At 35.3% G+C, this 17286-nt stretch overlaps 1 protein-coding gene across 1 annotated transcript in view; it reads right to left on the bottom strand.

Annotated features, from left to right (window-relative positions):
• Positions 1-2971: 2971 nt before the first annotated feature.
• The window catches only part of SLC26A7 (solute carrier family 26 member 7), a gene marked incomplete at both ends in the record, with an annotated part of 63918 nt that continues 49603 nt past the window's right edge, over positions 2972-17286 (bottom strand). Inside the window, 7 exons of the mRNA XM_082755395.1 lie at positions 2972-3007; positions 4898-5001; positions 5091-5145; positions 6726-6826; positions 9808-9856; positions 11564-11680; positions 15305-15371. Coding sequence (XP_082611521.1) covers positions 2972-3007; positions 4898-5001; positions 5091-5145; positions 6726-6826; positions 9808-9856; positions 11564-11680; positions 15305-15371 — 529 coding nt within the window. The remainder of the gene's footprint in view (positions 3008-4897; positions 5002-5090; positions 5146-6725; positions 6827-9807; positions 9857-11563; positions 11681-15304; positions 15372-17286) is intronic.

Raw genomic sequence — 17286 nt, 5'->3', positions numbered from 1 at the left:
AGTCATGCAGATGAGACACTCAGCATCTCACAGGCCACAAGCAGAGAGATCAATGATAATTCCCTGGCAGTCAGTCACTACTTTATGAAATCTGACAGCATCTGGTCACCTAAAGACAGGCAAAAATCACCAGTTTTCATAAATGTCAATAATTTGGTGGTCCAAAAAAAATATAAATAAATAAATAAAATAAAATTACTTCAGCACTGAAGTAATTTGCCTTCCTAGGTAACTCATAGAATAAAAAAATAAAATTTAAAAAAAAAAAAAAAAGACTCTCACCCTGTAACCACTGCTCTGTAAAGCAGTGGTCTGGCAAAGCAGATATTCAGTGCATATATTCAGTGCAGATATTTTAGAAGCAATTGAAAGGGAAGCTTCCATTGCTGCCAGCTTCAAAGCACCTTCATGGACTCCTCGAATGCTCTGTTCTTCTGAGAAAAAACTGTCATTAGTGGTGCTACTTGCCAGAAAGGGAAGTTAATTAACAATTTATATGCCCAGAAATAAGAGGAAATTTAGGTTAATTATACAAAGTAAAATATATTACAGGAACATTACAAGTATCCCAAGCCCCAGTGCTGGAAGATTAGAAAAGTCAGAGTCATAAGGTAAGAAATGTATTTCTTCCTTGATTCTACCCTGAGAGACAATTAAGCAGTAATCACAGCATTAAGACAATTTGAATTTGTAGTCTTACACAGATGAAACACATTTGTAAGTGATATTGTGTCACAGGAAGGTCTTTGACCTAATGGGAGATAAATGTCCATCTCAAAACAGCCATTTAGCTGTAGCAATGTTATTTCTATTGAACACAGTGAAAAGTGGAAGATATTTTGATTAACACTACAAATTTCTTAATTTGATGCAGACAGCTTCATCAGGCACTAACATTACAAATAATTTTAACAGCATCTGTGTTGTTTCATTAACAAGATCATTCAGAACAAAACTGAAGGTCTCATGGTCGATGCTATCTTTGCTAAAGACCACAGTTTAACAATTTCATTAACCAACATATCCACAAATCTTCGGAAAATACATTTAGCCATCAAAGAATAAATAATGAACTTAATAGAAAAGATAACTTTTATTCATTTATTCAGCTTGCAGTTAAGTAGAGATCTCCATTCAGCTGTGACATACAGTTGATTCTTCTACAATTAAAGCACAATGTAAACAGTTTCTAAAGTGTTCATAAATTACTAAAACTGTCTGAGAAAATTAATAACCAAATGTTATAGCCTGTTACTATGTCCAAGGATGTAATGAGTCATTTGCAATCAACTACAGCATCTGACACAAATGCACTTGGCACAATGAACAGAACTTACTTCTGTGTATAACAAGCTTCTTACAGTTACTAATCAGCATTTTGCATAGTATTTTTGAAACGTTATCTTAGTAGAACACATAAAGAATGCTTCTGCTCATCTGTGGCACAATGCGTGAAATAGCCCTAATGGTCACCTATGACTGAAAAGGTAAAAGAACACAGGGCTCTCTCCCGTTGTCTCCTAGTAATGTGGAATGATCAAGGACAGAAGAAAGGCTTATATTTGCCTTAACAAAAATATGCAAGATGTGAAAATCACTCCGTGAGCTGCCTCATCTATGTCTGGTAGCTGCTTTGGGCGGAGAGAGCTGTGTCCAGACAAACATACAAACGTAACTGCTGCTGAAAAGAGGATGCTTAGCATTAGATTTTGGCTATGCACTCCAGCTTCTCCCTTATGCACTTCACCCTTATACTTCTCTCCTCTCTGTAGTGCTAAGATAACCATTACAGCCATGCCATATTCATTTACATTTTAGCTTCCATTGTTTAAGGTCAGTGAGGTAATTACATACTCCTCATCCATTCTCATTTTTTTTTCTCCTCAACTTTTACATTTTACAGCTTGTGTACATATATGGCAAAAAAGACGAGGAAAAAATCTTCACATATGTTGCCAAATAATATGATACTGATGTGATAGCACAATTTAATATGATTGATGGCAATCCATAATTGCAATCCAAACGTGTGAATTCAACCTGTGAATTCTTCCCACAGCCCTCGTTTGTGTGCTCACATAAGCTGGAATTTGGGCTGAAAATTGACACATGCCTTCTGTGTCTCTCTAGGGTCATCTCCCAGCTGCCCCAGCTGAAGATTCCAGCCCTGATCAAATTCCAGCAGCAATTCAGAAATGCAGACTATGCTGGAAACAAGAAAAAGTTTTGGAAAAATGTTACCAATTTTTCCTCTTCAATCTGAGCTAAAGAATACCTGTGACACTGAAAATATAGCAAACCATTATAATAACTCATGACATCTACTAGAAGAAGAGACAATCCAGTGCACTTAGACAACATCCATCTGCCTTCTTTCAATATACTGTGTTCTCACTGACCTTGGCAGGCATTAAAAAGCATATAATAACCAAATATGAAAAATGCAAGAATATGTTAGCTGTGATATGATGCTGTTATTGCAAATAGCTATCTTGAACAGCAAAAAGGATAAGTAAAGCTATTAGAGTATGCAGTGGTATATGGCTTCCTGCATATACTGTATCAATTATAACACACTGCTTTCAAGAATTCATGTCTCCTTACTCCATGCACAAAACTACAGATGCATATTACAACTAATGTTATAATAAAAGATATCTAAAAGAGAGTAAACAGCCAATACCCCACATCTGCTTTCTAATAATTTGTGTCTAAATGTGTATAAAAATATTATATAAAACCATTATAGAACAATTGTATGAACATTCTCTGAGTGATAGCAGCTAAAGATATTTTTTTTTTTCTGAATGGCAGATCTGTCATTACTGAATGTTGTAAATATGTATGGCATACAAAGTAGCATCTATGAGATCTCCTGGAAAAAAAAAAAATAAAATTGCTAAGGAGAAACTGTGGTATAGTTCATTCTGAATATGAGCTGATTGGACTAGCCACATTTGATGGGTCGGCATCACACTTCACTCTGTTCACTGAACTTGCTGTAATTCTAAATTGTGAGAAACAGAAGGAAAAAAAAAAAAAAAAAAGTATTAGAATGTTTTCCTAGAATAGCATGTAAAAGTAGTGGATGAAAGACTGATGTGAGGGGATCAGAAATGTAAATCCAAACAAATCACTTTCCATAAATCTCCACCCCTTTCCACTCTGTTCTTTTCTATTCTATCCTGCCATTTTTTCTTCACTCAAAATTCCTGCTGACCTTAGCATCTTAAAAAGTCATGTGAAGTGTAGACACAGTTACAATGTGGTGCTGCTATTGCGGTCACCCTTCCTTTTTACTCCTGTCCATATTATCTTATCTTCAGTTGTTAAAGGCAAGGAACACATCAAGAAATCAACTCACATACATGTATTTTGAAAGCTCTGAAGAGGCATTGGCAGCATACATACACTGTCCATAATAATTACGTTCAAAATGTGAGACTGTGTGCAAGCTTTTCAGACTGCTCCACTAAACTATTATTCAGAGTTTTGACTTGCTTAGCGACTCCAGTAGAAGCACGTTACCAGTTCCTGGAAAAATGGACTTCTGAGCTCCTTTTTACTTGGACATTTATCCTGGTCTTTCTACATCCCATTACTATAAAATGGGTATGCTAGCTATCTTGCAAGAATGTTAGGAACATTAATTGGTGTCTATAAAGAACATAGATCTTTTATAACATAACAATCATGCTAATTCTTGTAATCAGACCCAGGCAAAATATACAATAGCCATCCCCATTATTTTTGCCCTGCAGTTACAATTGCAGTAAATTATTTTTGCAGAGCAACAAAGAAAAATGTTGAAAAGCACCAAAAGAGAACATACTTTTCCTAGTCAATCCACCAGAACAACAGAGTCAACTAGCCTTATCTGGGTAAATCAATGGAAAGTGTATTTTGTCCATAGGCAGCTCTAATTAAATTAGTAAAATGTGCCAGATCACAGTAAAGGGGAGAAAGAGAAAACAGAAACCACAGACCATGATTAGTTTAATGTCTCTTGGAGAGGGCTCTGAACTGAGCTCTAGCCATGTTTGGAATCATAAATACAACCATGGGAAAGCACGCTGCTTATAATGCATGCTCAGTTACACTGGGATTACAATGGAAAAGGCTTATACAGTTTACAAGGAAAGCCCAGGTTTATAGCCTTTTAACAAGGAATGGAAGAATTATTATTGTGCAAATAAATACGTGTTTAAGCAAATGCTTGTTCAAGCCTCTAGGCTCAATTTGTGATCAAATCCTTCTATCTCCTCCCTCTAGCTCTGCCCTTCACCTCATATATGTCCTCTCCCCTCTTTCCACCAGTGAGCAAACACATTACACTGCAGGGCCAGGCAGAGATGGGCTTTTTAGCTCTGAACAAATTTGCCGGGGATCCGGAAGTGTTTTGGTCAGAACAGCTTGGAACCCCAACTCAAATTTATCCGCCTTCTCTGTTACCTAACACATGTGCATCTCAGGGTCATGCTAATTAGAGGCACGCTGTTTAAGCAATGCAGACTGAGGAACAGAGTACAGCTTTAGTAAATCACAGCTGAGTACTAGGTGATTTCCCTCACCGAGAGGTTCTGTTAGGTATTTTGAGATGACATTATGCTTTCCAGTGGACCACGCACCCAGGTTAATGCACCTGAACATCATGCCTCTGGATCCAACACAGAAGACATAGAAGTTATTGCAAAAGGAGAGGAAGAGAATGCAAGCAGGGAAAATGTGATAGCTGCAGCCCCAGAGGCTGAGGACTGGTTGCAGAGAATACAGATACAGATAAAAGATTTCTGCACAAAACATTCACTGTATAAATGAGATTTCCCCAGACTGCCAAAGTGCAGTGAGCATCCAGGAAGCCCCTCCAGACTTTATCTACCCCTGCTATAAGTCTTACCCTGTGAATCTGAATGGCATCAATTGCTGAAGAAACAGATTCAAAGAAGACAGGGTTTTCAGATTCAAGATTTCCACCGTACTGCATTGCTTTTATCAAGGAAGCTGTAATAAAACAAACATATGAGCACTGATAAGGTAGTGAGGATATATAAACTGTCATGTTAAAAAATTTGCTGTAAGCTGATACTTGCCTTTGCAGCATGCTAGCAACACATCAATGTGTCTGTTTTTACAATCCATGTAAATCTATATGTGTGAAAACATGAAATTAAAAAAAAAAAAAAGAAGAAGAAGAAGAAAAAAAGAAAAAGAAAAAAGAAAAAAAAATAACTGTTTAAAATACCAACAGAGAATAAAATACACACACACACAAAAAAGAATGTATTCAAAGCGGGTAGAGCATGAAGTGCTGCTGTTCAAGCTATGCTGACAGCAGCCACCAGAGAGAGCCCCTCTATAACACAAACGAGGCAAACCCACACTGAACAAGAAAGCATCATTTCCTCCCCGCTCCACAAAGTACCCTACAGTTCTACCGGTAATAAAACTAAAATGATTAATTATACAGCATTTATAATTATATTTGTTAGATTTGTTTTTCCAGTATGCCTTTTTCAACAAGTTTCTGCATCTTCTTTCTGTACGCTTACCAACCAGTCCAGAAAGACAGAAATTTGACCTATGAAACTTTGAAACTTCCAGCAGTCTATCAGAAAATTGCCGTAGCCATCATGCTACATTCTGCAGTAAGTTGTTCTTTATCCTTTCTTTGAAAATATGCAACTTAACAGAGACTAGGTATCCAATAAGCTAAAAAGTAACAAAAAGTGAAAATTACTCTAGAACAAGAGTAGGGCCTTTTCTGACAGATGAGGAAGCATCCAAAGCAGTCCCCATTAAAAATAAATAAATAAATAAATAAATAAATAAAAGCAATTTTTTTTTTTTATCACGTCAGAATAACTAATTTTAAACAGAAACCAAAAGCCTGCTTCAGACTAAAAATCCCTTTAACTCTAGCAGCATTGACGATATTTAGGAAAGGAGTGTAACATGGAAGGAGTGCATTTCTTCTTTGGGTAACTCTGTTCTGGACCTGTCTTTCAGTTAGAGGTTGCAACCCTACACTGTATCTCAAAGCCCAGGATGGAGTGGTGTCCCACAAATTTGAGATCTCAAAGCCCTTTTGGAAATCAGTTTCACAAATTGTTATATATATATATAACCTATATATATATAACCTATATATATATATTAACCTACTAAGCTTAATGAATGCCTTTATTTTGAGGGGGAATGTAATAAAGAATAACTTCCATTCACCTTACTTAATTATCCCAGTTTTCCTTTTGACTATGTACACACCTAGATATGTTGGTTTTTTTTGTTTGTTTGTTTGATTTGTTTTGTTTTTTAATTTAGCACTTAATTATTCACTTCAGTAAACTGAGAAAATAGTTAGGATAAGAAAAGGCCTTGGCTGAGACCCAAGTTATATAACCGACATAACTGACATGAGAGGGATGAATAAGACCTAAATCAGCTTAAAAATAAAGAAATGCATAAAAATGAGTGCTTTCAGAAACTAATTTCCATTAAATATGAATACTTGCATTTGCACTGAATGTCACTTAAAATATTTAGAAGTACTAATATACAATTTTTTATAAACATAATGCAGTTCGGTACCAAAACTCTGCTCATCTTTTCCATAAGTGACCATGTTTATTCACTAATCTCAGTGATGTGACTAGTAACTGGTCCCAATAACTTGTGTGTGTAATCATATATTTCTATGTACAGAATGTATCTGGTGTTAAAAATACCTGAAGCAACATGGAGGCTCCAGTGTAGTCAAACAAACTCAGTCCACTGCAATCTAATATCAAAACACGTCGCTCACTCTGAGATGGCTGCAGTGACTCACCTGCACATTTGATATAGGAGAAAGCTTTAATTACCAAGTAGTCAAGAAATCTGTATAACAACAGAACAAAATAAGCCCAAAATATCACAGTAAAATTTGTCTATTGTTTACTGAGACACGTGTTAAGCAAATAGCACATTTTAGAAGTACAGATAAATGAAGGGGCATCAGAACAACGGGGTGAAGTCAACAGGCAGAACATATTAGTGAGATGTATTAGACAGAAATAGTCTCTCCTGGACAAAAAAAAAAAGTTCTTCAGATTTGAAATTCTACATGATTCTGGCTTGTTTGGGAAAGTTCACTTAGGATTCACACAGAAAATATACCTCAGATTCTTAAACTACGCACATACTAAATGTGTCCTGAACTAGCATGCAGATGATTCCTGGCTTTCATAAAGGGAAAACAAGAAAACTATGTACATCTTATTTACATTGGTCTGTGGACAAATAACAGGTTTAATATTAGTTATCACAAAATATAAAATTCCGAAAAAAAAAAAAAAAAAAAAAAAAAAGATGAATATGAAAGGAATTATGAATGTAAAGATAATTATGAATTATGAATGTAATGATAAGTTAATTGAAATGGTTTTGACACAGCAGAGGAAAAGATTTTAAAATCTTGAGAGGACTTCAAATTTTCTTATTGTGTAGATTTATAATGGTGCTAATTCCTTTCTGACAGAAGTCTGAGTCTGTTGGACTTGCACCTTCAGAGGTTTACTTTCTTTATTAATGTACCTTGGACAGGACAAACACATTGCAAACAAAATTAAAGAATTTGAAAGAAAGCCTGCCTGGCATTACTGCAGTGGAAAACCAGGAAGGATTTATGAGATCTGCTGCTCTGCTTACTGTAATCAATTCTACAAAACTCTGTCTCCAAACCAGAAGAACTTACTCTTTCCCTGTTACTTACTCACCCCCAAAAACATGCACACTATATCTGCAGGTTCCAACAAGTTTTACCTTAAAAAATAGCCTGAGGTTACTTTTCCCTTTTTATTGTTATTCTGCTTAAATAAAAGTTAAAAGTTTGACAGTTCAAAACCAGATTTGGAATAAATATAATTACAGGTAACTTGCTTCTGTGTAACAGATGCAATAATGAAGAAATTGGAAGGAAGGAAATAAATAGAGAAGGAAGGAGGGAATTGATTTAACTTTATTTAACTTTAAATGTTACATTCAAGCACAGAAGTTGAGCTCACTTTACACCTGAAGTGCGCTTAGCTGATATGTTGCACAAGCGCACTTTGAAACCCTACTATTACCATACTCAATTCCCTTCCTTGACAAACATCGTTAAGGAACCACACACACACATGTGCATATGCATATATGGAGAGAGGCAATGGTGGACTGGAGCTCGCATTACCTTCCCAAAAAGCTGGCATCCTGCCGTTCAGTGGAGGCTGCCTGACTTCAGGAGGGCGGGATGGGGTGGTACAGACCTGCTGCCTCTGAACCACTGGGCAAGGGCAACAGAAACTAATTGTTGCTGATATAGACAATGTCAAATCAGTATTCCCCAGAAGCTGAAAATAAAGATTTTGACGAAGATGCAGCTGTGCCTTCTAGGATGACTGATGTAAGGACAAGAATTATGTCTTCCTGCTCACCTCCTTTCTAAAAATTTAGGCCCCAAGCTGCTTTAGTGATTTTTTTTTTCTCCTCCTCACCAGTTTTTATTTTAAAGCTTCCACAAAGAGTCACTGTACTCTGATTAGTACAAAGAACAACAACATTTAAGTCCTCAAGGCTTAAAAAAAGCAATCAGAAGAGAGGTCCTGTGCTGTCTGTTATTTCTGTAATGTGAGATACCAGTTCATCCAATGAAACCACATTTCAATGAAACCTGAAATGTGTACTGACAAGACCTTCCAAAGATCTCCCCACAAACACAATGCTGTGTGCTCATTTACCGTTTTACAGTATAGCACTGTATAGTCTCAATAGCCATTATCGTTATGTTGCTGTGCTACAGCAAAACATTCTATCAACCCCAAGTAAAGTAAACACTGTAAAAACATAAAAATGTCATGAGCCTAGTTAATAAGCATAAACTATCAGACAACAGCCCCCAAATCAGATTCTCTACTGTGGTCTTAATGCTTATAAGTGTTTTAAATAAACACAATATTTGAATTCCATCCATGATGAAGTCATCTGTATAAAGTATCTTCTGCAAAAGGTTCTACCAGCTATCCCATGGGAATGTACATGCTCTGGTTTGATTTAAATGCTATAAAATGTGGGAAGAGTAGAATTATCCAGCTTAATCCTTAATTAAAAGCAAACCCTTAGTTGTTTTCTTTTTTTCTTTATTCTGTGTTGTACAGTTTTACTGTGCTATATTGGTGGCCACTGTGTCACTGATAACTCAGATGACATTTATGAGTTTTTCTGTTCAATGCCTTTAAAGACCACAAAGACTTCACATAGACCTAATCCCATCCTATTTTTAGTTTTGCATATTAATGTTCAAGTCCCACAATGAGCTCAAAACCAAAACCAACCAACCAACTAACAAACAAACAAACAAAAAAAAAACGCACAAGAAAACAAGATCACAGCTTAGCAAAACAGCTTATTATGCCTTTGGCTGAAGACCAATAAAGGCGGCCAAGCTGGAAGTGATCCCCCCCACACACACTAGGTACCCATATCAGTATGCATAGATTGATTTGTGTGAAATAACCAGAGAGTCCTGCAGAAAAAAAAATATTTTCATTGGTTTCCCACTTTTGAAATCTTATAAACTCAGTCAAGAACAGAATAAAAACAGGATCTGCTAGGCCAAGGTTAACAGTTTAATAATTTTTAGTACTCATGCTTCAGTGAAGGTGTGATCTATCTGAAATATTAGTTTCCAGACAATTTGAGTTCACCTATAAATAAATAGAAAAACCTGGAGCCATTTTGCACACTTACATCCATCTTGGTTTTAATATAATTTATAGAAAATAAACTCACCATGACAACTTCCATTGGAAAATGAACAGAGTAATGTGTTCTGCTCACACTGAAATAAAAGCAAAGAACGATTAGCATACCAAGGAAAACTAATCCAATGCAGAGTAACCAGAGAAAATCAATGCAATGCACAAGAATTCTTTTTTTCAATAGCAAAATTAACTCATTCTCTCCAAAAACCATATTGTCTATTGGATATGTTATATCTGCTGAGCAAGCCTTTAATTATTTTTTAATGTCATATAAAAATGTAACCTCACACCCCGCTTTTTTTTTTTTTTCCTTCAGATGACTCAATCTCTTTGATATTTGTAGCTATTATAAAGCATATTATAAAAATGATGCTCTTGGGAAAGCAGAGGTTAAGAAGTAATAGAAAGAAGAGAAAGATGTTCTTGAAAAGATAAATTCAAGTTAGAAAACTTGTAAGATTAACTTCTACTTGATGCAATCTCATCTAAGATTTTAGTGAGAATAGTTCTGATGTAAATTTATTAAAGAGTTATGTTTATCTGGAGAAATGTTTTTGTAATGATTTCAATATGAATGTTAAGTTGCCAGTAGACATGTTTAAAACAGAATACAGCATGGAAACAAAATCCAAAGTGCAACTCTTTTTCATTTCCATTATGTTCCATAGAAAGACCATTATTTCACACACACACACAAACAAACAAAAACTATGCACAATATTTCAGTCAGCTGTACTGCCAAGTAATTTCCAGAATAGACAAAGGATAACATCTCACTCCTAAGTAACTTATAAATTAACTTAGTAATTAACTTATTAATTCATTACACTTATTAAATTAACTCATAAATTAATTCCATGAAAATCCTAAGTAATTTCTCTCAGTTTGGGAGTTTGTTATCTTGGTAATCCAAATCGGTTAAACTAGAAGAGCTAAGGAAAAAAAGCAGCACAATATCTGAGCTGGATTTCTGAATAACAAGAAGGCACCCATCAGAGTAGGAAAGGTAGTGCAGATCTTTAGCAAGAGACAGCAGAGGTGGTAGACAAATATTACTGTTTTAACAAACCATCGAGGAAGTATCTATGATTTTCCCAGTGCAGTTCACCAAACCGGATGAGATTGCCTACAGTTTATATTTTATTGTATTTTATTGGAATGTCTTTATTGTAATGATAGAAAAATAATAAATTTTCCCCTCTTTCTGGGAACATTGTAGGAATTTTTGGTAGCTATGTGCAAATAAACTTTAAAAATACAGTCCTTACTGGGAGATTTTCCAAAAACAAGTTCTACAAAATTTTTGTGCTATTTATTTTTCCAATACAATCAGTGCAGAAAATGAAAAAGAAACACCACCCTAGGGGAAAACTTCAAGCAGTTTGTACCTTCTTCCTATATCTATTAAAATTATTCATAGAATCAGAAATGAAGCATCTGTCTGTCATGGAGTCATCTCCAGAGCAAAGAAAAACAAACAAACAAAAAAATAATAACAAAAAATAACACACAACTTTATTCAAGTAGAATTTTAGCTACTCATTGCCTTTTCAAAGTCACAACCTCACATTAACTGAGGATATGTAATGGTTCCCAGAAATTTTGAAGAGCTTTGGCTAAGTGTTTTAATGTCTTTTACAGGACCACATATAGAGAGGTAGGAAAGATATTCTTTTCAAGTAATTATAATTAAAAATGCAAAGAAAACAATCATGCTCTTCAACACTGTCACCATGATTACTGAAGCATGTAGCACATCTTACCTTGTTTACATCTTCACATGCCTGGCTACTCATGCTATCCTTCTGGATTATTTTTGTAAGGTCTGCATGAAATTTCCTGGCATTCAGAAAGACTAATGGGTTGTTGACTGAAACTATCTTTACCTGTTTTAATGATTGCTGTGAAATGAAATAAACAAAATGCTGAGACGTTAATCTTGGTTTTACAAATTAAAATAATAATAACAACATCGGTAATTTCTTAAAAAGTCTTGAAAATTCCTGTAAATCAATCTAGAAGGAACTTTGGGTTGTAAGGATGATCTAATGGATAACCATCTTGATCAGCTTCATACATGACTGAAGTAAAAGAGTAATCTGTAATGAAAATTATCTTTAATTTAATTTGATTTTATTTTTAATTTAACTTTTTTTTTTTTTAATTGTTCTTAAAAAAAAGCAAAATCATTAATTCCAATGCACAATACTAAGAACTATCACCTGGCAAATAGTAGGAGCACTGTTTCAGTTGGTGTGATTTCCATACACAAGCAAGACAAGGTCTGCAGACTGGGAAAATCTTCTACTAGATAAGTATGATATGTATTGTAAAAAGTAAATGAGTTTTTGGAGCATACAATGTGGCTGGTTTAAGGAAACAGTCATAATGCTAATCTTGGTCATCTGAAGATGACTGTAGTACAATAGGGATATTTTTTCATGGAAATGAAAAAAAACACCACTGACTTCATTACAAGAGGAAATTCCCACCAGTCCAACTTCCCAAGTTCTCCTACCACCCCGAGCTGAAGATGAAGCAGAAAATCATTCAACTACAGCCTGCAGCAGAAGCTCCTGCCCTGGAAGAAATCTTTCTGTAGCCACTCTTACTTCACTAAGCCCTTCAGCAAAAGCAAATTCCTGATGGTTCCACTTGCACTGACTAGATCAAGACTGAGCCTGAGGCACAGATTTAAAATTTTGCTATCATTTATCTACAACCAACATAATCAATAATCTGCACAAGAACCATCGTCTGCCCTGGATCCTGTCTGCATTTTATCAAAAAAGTTTCATCCAAACTTCACACTGTAAAAAGCTAGTCTCAATGTGCATATATGCATATATAAATATATTAGATATCAGTATTAGCAGCTCAGTTGACACAAATGTTTTCTAGGTAGAATTAACCTAATTCTACTGATGTCTTCATTTTCCACAGGTTATAAACCAACTGTGTGTCTCTCTTCCTTGGGAAAGAACCCCATTCTTGCTGTTTCCCCAGCAAATGTCCCATCTATGTGATGGATACCAACAACTTGTTCTCTATCTCCATCTGAGACAGACCTGACTCAGTGTAGAGCAATTGCTCTCAGCTGCTTTGATGTCTGCTGCTTGTATTTAAGACTTGAAGAAAACTCTGCTGGCCATTCCAGTCTTTTACTTTTCCAGTTGTACTATTTGATCTAGTAAAAGATACTACACTTGCATGTTCTTTATCTATATTCAAATAAATAACTGTATTCTTTTATGCCTCTAGTGCTGTAAAGCAGGAATAAGCAGGATCATATTTTCAGTAGCATTTTCTACTCAACAAGCACGAAACTAGAGATCTTTAAATATCCATAACAACACTGCTAATAAGCTCGAGTTGGCAAAAACACAATAGGATTAATTTGCCTTTCAGGTATGTCTTTCATGGAGGCTGGATCTCTGGATTACATATGGAAGTTCAGAGCATTTTGATGAGAACAGATGAGAAAGAAAGAGGATCACTGAATCCACAACTGAACATTGCACAGCAAGATCCTATTTATTTTCATTACTGATTTTTTATGCCAAAATAAAATATATGATTTATGCAAGTATCAGCTCTCAGAAATGAACTACTCATGACAATGGGCAACAGGAAGTAAAACAAACAAACAACTAAACTTTGAGAATTTGTAAGAGAATATAAACTCCAAAAGCCTCTATTCTTCCTCATGAAAGTCAAAGACATGCAAAGTTACTTAACTAGGTTGTATTCAAACACAAGTAAGTGGAGCTGACAGAGAGACAACTTCTGTAGAAGTTCAAAGAATCATGGGATTGCATTGAAGATACAGTTTTCCCAACAGACCTTAAGCAAAACAGGACTGGAAATCTTTACCACAAACCACACAAACGACCTCCTTACTGTAGAATTCTGAGAACCAGACAAACTCTCAGACAGTACTGTAGCAGACATCATACAGGCTAATGAAACATTTCAGACATCCAGAACTGAGGCAATGAACCCCAGAAAATGTATAGTGACTTAGTACAATTACCTGTGAATGTGATCATCATATCACCAACATAGTTCAGTACATCAAGTGGTAAAGCCTAACCAGTAATTAAAATGGGTAAGAGAATATATGAGAAATAAATTAATTAAACAAAACCTCTTAAATAGGGGTAAAACAGAGGTTAATACATGGCTGAATGTAGAACTACTGCAAATATTCCCTTAAAAACTATTCCATACATGGCTTAGCATGGAGACAAGTGGGCACTTCGGTGCCATACTGGCAAAGTAGAAGATGAAAACAAAGACAAAATAAGGCAGATGTTCAGAGATCAAAGCATGCGATCATCAGTGAGCTACTATGAGGTGAAAGGCTTGAAAGTCTCAAATCATAAGGCCAAATAAAGCTGATGGAAGACTTAGGTATAACCTTATGTCTGGGATGGAGAAGCCAAATTTGGCTATTAGTCCTGGTTGTAGTTTAGTTCTAACTCCTTTCTCAATAAAAACTCTTCTGAGAGAAAATAACTTATTTTTGTCTTTCCCTGCCCAGAAAGAAAAAAAAAAATCATCTCAGGAGGCATTTTTACTTTGTCACTTAGAAGGATGTTGCCAATTGCCCTGCGCATATGGCACAGCTCTCTCTACACTTGGGTAAGAATTCGGTTTAGTGAATGCCTTTGGTACAACGTGTTTCAAACAAGCTTCTAAACGCCCTTTTAATTTTTGCCACATCAAAGTGTCTTTTCTCCTGTTGATGAAATAATCCCTATAAATCCACAGACCTTAATGGTGGGGTAGATCATTAAGCTTGCATATTTTCATGTTTAAAAGTCTTGTTGCTTATGTCTAAGCTGTTATTTACCAGTGGAACTTGGATTACCCTAACATTCGTACATTAAAAATTACCCCAAATTACGCAGTGACTCCATAAATTAAATTAAAAACATTTTTTATAAATCTTAAAAATATTTTTCTTTTTTTTTTTTTTCTGTTTAATAACCTCTTGAGCAATTTGCTTTCTTAACAAAATGTTATTTTCCCCAGTGTCTGTAGACAGTGCTTTGTTATTACATGGTCACTGGCACTAATCTTAATCATTTAGGATAAAAAGATAGGGAGCAGTTAGCTTAAAAATGATGCATAGGGCTTTGTACAAATATTGTATTAACTGACACACACACACATGAAAAAAAAGAAAAAAAAAAAAAGGCAGGCAAGTCAAATGTTGGTTACCCATCTCTGACAAATTTACTCCACCAATTCTCTTAAGAATGAAAAGTGATAATAATAATTGACAAGTGGGCCAGCCTCAACAATAATGTTTTTACATTTTAGAGTCCTCCCCATTCTCATGTGCCTCTCACATTCCAGCATTGTTCAGCATTCCAAAACAGTAAACCCACCCAAACCAAATTCAGATTTTGAGCCTAAGATAGCTCTGATGGAAAACATTTGCCAAACACAAATACAAATTAGTAAAACACAAACAAACAAACAAACAAACAAAAAAGGAAAATAAAAAGATAACTTACACAATTATCTTCAGTTTTGTATTTATATTCCACTTCTTTCATATTTTTCAAACTCAGTGTCCTTGCTCTGTAACCAATACAAACAGAAAATTTGTGAGGCAAACAATAAGAGTCTTGAACAGAAACAGAAAGTAAAACACATCAAAATTACAGCATGCAAGTTTAAAGTTATGACAATGCAATCCATATATATATTTGTGCATATAAAACTTATTAATCATAATCATAATGAAGTTAAGAGTAAAAGGCAAATTTTAGAATTATAGAATATCAATATGAAAATTTAATAAAGTTATATATTTATTCAAATATTATTAATAAAATGTTTATATTAAATTTCATTACTGACTTATATCTGGCCAGAGAGCTAGTCTTATATCAATATATGTAATATATAAACTAACTTCAAATGTACAAAGATTTAATTAACATTTTTTACCTACAAAATCATATTGTAAGGAAAGGAAACAAAGATACTCAATCGAAATGAGTTAGGAAAATCAAGGATATTTTTTTTTGTCATTAAAATTGATGCACCTCTGTATGATAAAACAAAACATTATGCTATAGCTGTCAAAGTGGAGGACTTAACTGGAAAAGTCAGTGTCCCTATGGGTACAGTGTCCCTATATGGTCAGTGGAAAGAGAAAGTTGCCTTGAAAAGGCAGTTCAGTGTAAGATGTTCTACTTCCATACATCCTTTACAGCAACACATTTAAGTGGAGAATAAGATATCTATAAAATTAGCTATCATCTGAGCTATGTGCCTAAAGCTAGGCAATGGAAATCATCCCAGAACACAAGCATTTAGTAGATGCAGCAACGCACAGGGAGTATTTGCAGGTACTGGGGTCAGCTAAATGAGGCTTGCAAAACTCAGCTGTTCTCTCCTGTCTTCATAAATCTAGCTGTAGCTGCTGCTGTTTTTAATATATTCTGATACATAACATACCGTGTCCAATACTCTGGTGTCTGAACAGAGATTTCACAATAAATCATCTACAACATTTTTTGTGCTTTAGTGTCTAACTCTTCTGCAACAGTCATTACTGAGAACATTTTTGTCCATTACTGGGTGACTTACTGCATGTTCCCATGCTAAACTTACCTGTGCAGTACAACTTTTAAGATTGTTAGATCTTTCAGTGCCTTTATATTTAATGGACAATCATGTGCAACATGAACAAAGACCACAAAAATCACTGGAAAGAGTCTTATTTATTAGAGCAGGTTCAGGCTGAGGTCTCTGTCCAATAACAGAGGTTCAAGCTTTTTTTTTTAATCAAATATCCCTACCCTTCTGTTATAGAATCATAGAATCATTAAGGTTGGAAAAGACCTTCAAGATTATCTGGTCCAACCATCACCCTACCACCAATGTCACCCACTAAACCATGACCCTAAGCACCATGTCCAACCTTTCCTTGAACACCCCCAGGGACGTTGACTCGACCACTTCCCCGGGCAACCCGTCCCAATGCCTGACTGCTCTTTCTGGGAAGAAATGTCTCCTAATTTCTAACCTAAACTTTCCCTTGTGCAACTTGAGGCCATTTCCTCTAGTCCTATCACTAGAACCTCAGTCATCCAACCACAGTATGTAAATAACATGGAAACTTTTCTTTTACTAGCAGAATTTACCCATAGTTTAGTTTGCTGAGTAGCAGAAGGTTACAAGAAAGGTTCTGATTGTTTCAAGCAGAAACCTTCTGCCATAATTTGCAATTGCCTTGTAATTTTGAGCTACTTTCATGCTGATTCTGCAAATTAATTCTGTGAACAGAGCTCTGCACAATTTTAACGAGCATTAGACTGAACTGTCTATATGGTATTTAATTCCAGTGCAATTAAATGTTCATGCAAACAACTGCCTGCTTGCCTACAAGTCATTTGTAGGACTGGTGAGCTATGGATTAATTTTGTGGTAAGAAATAATCATGAAGTATTTTCCTTTACTCATGATCAAAAGTAGCAACTGTTGC

Source organism: Aythya marila, assembly GCF_965140915.1.
Source record: "Aythya marila genome assembly, chromosome: 2".
Lineage (NCBI taxonomy): Eukaryota > Metazoa > Chordata > Aves > Anseriformes > Anatidae > Aythya > Aythya marila.
Note: the sequence above shows the minus strand (reverse complement) of the source record. Positions and strands in the feature narration are given on the sequence as shown.